Source organism: Chaetura pelagica, unplaced genomic scaffold (genome assembly GCF_000747805.2).
Source record: "Chaetura pelagica isolate M959 unplaced genomic scaffold, ChaPel_1.0 scaffold20, whole genome shotgun sequence".
NCBI lineage: Eukaryota > Metazoa > Chordata > Aves > Apodiformes > Apodidae > Chaetura > Chaetura pelagica.
Genome location: NW_009951958.1, coordinates 6,206,162 through 6,210,590, shown reverse-complemented (window position 1 = coordinate 6,210,590; position 4,429 = coordinate 6,206,162). Strand labels below are relative to the sequence as shown.

Here is a 4,429-nt window from a genome sequence, read left to right as displayed (position 1 = left end):
CCTGTACCCGCGGCAGGGTCACTGCTGTACCCGCTGCGGACACAGAGGACACTATTTTCTCCACTTCCATGTTTAAAAACTGCTGTCATGACTTCTCTCAATCTTCTCTCCTTTAGATGAAATGACCCTAAGTCCCCGTTCCACCTTTCCTGACTCCCTTGTCACGCTCCTCTGTGCTGTCCTGGCACTGCCACCGCCTGGTTCGCAGCTTCCCTTCTGGAATGTGCCCGGAACTGAGGAACGCGTGTGGAGCTAAACAGGAAAAGAGATTTAGGGTGTTTTATAGGGCAGACTTCCGTTTATAGAGATCGCAATCAGTTGCACGAGGACGATGTAACATCTAAACGCATTTCCAGGACTGAGATTAAAGCTGTAGGGATAATGTGGGATACACGGGGTTTGCCTCTTGCTTTGAAATGTATTCGTTTATTAATTTATAAATTTAGGGCGCTACCTTCATTTTAAATCTTACCTTTGCTTTTGTGTTTTAACTTTACCCGTTATTTTTATGATGCATTCTGGGGTTTTTAAGATAAATGTCAATATAAAGGTAAGAGTGAAGATGCTCCGTGGGACACGAGACAGAACTTGGGCTTTGCAAACCAACATGTTAATCACGACTTTGAACAGCAGAGGGCATCGTGTGACCGAAGGTGCCAATTCCCGATGCCTTAGAAGTGGTGGTTTAGGGTTTGTTTTTTTTTTCCAGGAGAAAGTGAAACTGCTTCAGAAAATTAACGAATCCCACCATTTTAATTGGTTCTGGATTAACAGATTTGGCTCGAATGTTATGACAGGTTGACAAGATATGGAACTGAGGGATATTTTACAACTTTAATTATTTTTTAGTTCGTTTTCAGTTGTGAAGATATAAATCTCCCCAGTAAGGGAGAAACTGTAATGGGCAGAAACTGTCAATATGAGCTGGACTGAGCCTATGAATAATGAATGGAATGGATGACCCTTGGTTCTTCCCTGGAGAGCTAGGTTCAGTGGGATACTTTGTATGCAGCTCATCTCTTTTCTCTGTGAAAGGGCAACCAAGGATCCCGACTACACCCTAGTCTTTTACAGACACTAGAAAGAGCAAGGCTGACATTTGGGGAAGCAGCAACAGCTGACCAGGCAGAAAAAACGTGTGTGGCAATCTTGTTGTCCACTTCTGGCACCTCCCAAAATAATGAGTCATTTCCCAAATCATCATCCTGCCTTGGAAAAGATACCTTTGCACTTGTTTCCTGTCTTTTATAGCTTCCAGATAGCAATGCTTGGTTTTTACATATTAGAATAGTCATGGTTGGAATGGAACTCTGAGATCACTGAGTCCAAACAAAAAAACCCTCCAGAACCCCAACCAAACAAGCAAAAAACCCACAATCAGGTTTATTAGAGATAAGACTTTATTGCACTCTTTAATTTTTAATTGAAAACTGTGATTCTTGTGATGTAATTCTTGTCATGACCAGAGTTCCTGCGTCGTAGAAGAACAAAATGAAAAGCTGAGAGGCTCAAATGTATCCTCAGAGCTGCAGTGGAGGAAAGGAAGAGGTAAAAATAAAACTGGAGTATGGAGAGCACCTTTTCTCCCATCCATCTTGTTGCAACAAATCGCCAGTCACACATCTGAGTAGAGTTACATGCTTTTCTGTCCTGCCTCTGGATTGGGCTCCTTTTGAAAGTGTTCTGGGTATCAATACTTAACAACTTAGCTCCAAATCAAACCGCTTGTCCCAGCATTTTACATGCATATTTGTCCCTGTGCTGTGCACACAGGCACATGTGGTTTGCAGGTCTGTGCCTTCCTCACGTTTTTAGCAACGGACACCTTTTATTGTGTTATTTGACCTAGCTCCCCCATTTTCTTTTCTCTGTTCCCTGCATTTCTCCCATTTCAGTTTCTCTGAGCCTGCCCACTGCAGGAGAGGCAGTGGGTTTCCCTGGTAGTTGAGATGTTTGGGACTTGTATGAGTTCATGCCACATGGAAGAAAAATGCCAATGAGTAGGAGCTAACTTGGCACCTCTTAATCTCTTTCAGTCACCCTAGAAATAATATTTTAGTTTCCTTAACACATTTGCTGGAAGAGCAGGTTTGCCTCTCCTGACCTCATTCCTAAAATATGTGGTGTGTAACTTCTTAAAAAGTAGCAAAGGACAAGGAAATAGTAATGAGAATGAATCACAAGACTAATAAACAAATGCAGCCTGACTAGCGAAAAAAAAAAAAAAAAAAAAAAAAAAAAAAAAAAAAAAAAAAAAAAAAAAAAAAAAAAAAAAAAAAAAAAAAAAAAAAAAAAAAAAAGGAGGTGATCAAACCCTCAGTGCTGTTTTTCTGCCAGCTTCCTTTTGGCCCTGATGTGGAGGTCAGAAGCACTTGTATCCAGCTTGCTGACATCAGTTGTGAGCTCAATTTTTTTTCACAGGAATGAGTAAATAACATCCGTGATGTTTCCCAAAGCTACATGGTGAGGTCAGAAGACATTATGTGATTATATTCCTAATAATGAATAAAAATACTGGTTACAGATCCTACATGGCTGGATCCTGACATACAGTCAGTGTGTAAATCCACCTGCACAAACTGGAGCCCCTGTTTACAGTACCAGAGCCTGAGTTTTTCTCCAAGGCATATGTGGGGATTACAGCTGGACACTAAATTCAGGCTGGTTGCTAAGAGTGTTAACAACAGCAATGCCTATTCTCCTTCTCATTTGGACACACTCCTGCTCTCCAGTGATTCTGTAATCTCTTGGAGAACAATAATCCCCTCTTGCCCTCTTCTGAAAGCTGCATGCCAGCAGGACTTGCTTGCACCTATCAGAATTATGACCCAGAGTCTATCGTGACAAACACTTGCAAGATCTACCTGTCTTTCCTTGCCTTTCAGTGAATTTTGCGTGTACCCTTACAGTTGCCAAACTCCAGCAACAGAATGAAAGGAGGAGGAATGAATGTTACCTGCTAACCCCACAGGGAGGGAGGAGCTCCACTCTTCAAACATCAGCAGTTATAAGGAAGGTGTGTACTTAGAGCAGTTCCTCAATGTGGCAGTTCAAGCACACAACGCTGAAGACCTGTCCTGAAGGTGCTGTAGAAATCTCCTGAGGGTCATTTCATGGGGGAAAATCCTGCCAAGAACCATTATGCACAGCTTAACCAGGGAGAAGAGAATGAGATGGTGAGTTATATCTCTGTCTAGGTCTTTCTCAACTTGAAGCAGCAGATGGCACATGTTCTGTAATAAAATGCTACAGTCTGTAATTTAGTTACGGATAGTGGGGGTGTTCCCATAGCAGAAACAGTTAGAAAAGAGTATAATTTTCTTTAGGCAGAAAGAAAATAAAGTTGTGTATGTCCACTGAATTTAACTGTTTATCTCCTCCAACAGGGGATGGTTTGACAGATTATTGATGTGGCATTATAAGTCTAGGTGGAGATGTTTTCATATGAGCTTAAGGGATGGATCAGAGCAATGTTTCTAACCATTTGACAGCTGAATTTCTCAGTTCAGCTCTGGTTAGATGAGGACTGGGAACCTGGGCTTTCTTTGGAACAAAAAACCACATACGTTTGTTCACATTATTATTATCAAATGCATTCTGTTGGATTGGCAACACTATCCCAGCCTGAGCACCTGTATGAAGCCAGATTTCTAAATTCAGAACTACCATATTTATTTCCAGAGTTCCCCAGGGAGGAGCATGTTTACATGCATTTTGTAACACATGAAAATAAGTCCTACGTTTACATGAAAAATCTGGCCTGCTGCGTGGCACTTCTCTTGAACAGTAAGCCCAGTGCACAGTTGTAGAACATCCAGTGCTTCTTAGCTGCTTTGGCACTACTGTGTGTTACGGATCAGCTATTTGTCACGTGCCTTCTGTCTGTCAAACAGATTCTGCTGGAGATGTCAGCCCCACGGTGCAGCTGTACAGCAGCAACTCTCTTACATGCCTGGTAGATGCACTGTTTCTCAAAATCCCTGTGCTGCAGAGGGCCTGGAGCTCTGCTGTCAGTGTGTGTAGGGTTTCTGGGTGTACAGCAGCCCCAGCTAATGAAACAGGGTCGCTTACGAGATGATACGACTGTTCACTTCCAGAAATCCTGGAGAAATCTTCAGAATCTATTCACCAAGAATTCTACTTTTGTGAAAAAGAGACCTTGTCATGGAAAACCATGGACTCGTGTTATCCCTAGACAGAAGCACAGGTTTTCAGTCAGCTCTTTGCCATCCAGGGAAGGGGAGATGCCGTGTTTTTGCACAATGCGACCCTGTGTAACCTGGGATGTGCTGCAGAGCGCAGGGCAGTCCCAGCCAGCAGCAGGACCCGCGCACCGCAGGGCTCTGGCTGCGCTGCGGGCTGAGCGCTCGGTGCGGGCGGGACGAGCTGCCCCGCTCCGGCCCCAGCCCCGCTCCGCGCCCTCTCCCGG

At 43.6% G+C, this 4,429-nt stretch overlaps 1 protein-coding gene across 1 annotated transcript in view; it reads left to right on the top strand.

Annotated features, from left to right (window-relative positions):
* The first annotated feature begins 3,043 nt into the window (after nucleotides 1-3,043).
* Nucleotides 3,044-4,429, top strand: part of ATP13A4 (ATPase type 13A4) — a 42,107-nt gene continuing 40,721 nt past the window's right edge. Inside the window, exon 1 of the mRNA XM_009999978.1 lies at nucleotides 3,044-3,176. Within this exon, the coding sequence (XP_009998280.1) occupies nucleotides 3,114-3,176 (63 nt within the window). The 5' untranslated portion in view covers nucleotides 3,044-3,113. The remainder of the gene's footprint in view (nucleotides 3,177-4,429) is intronic.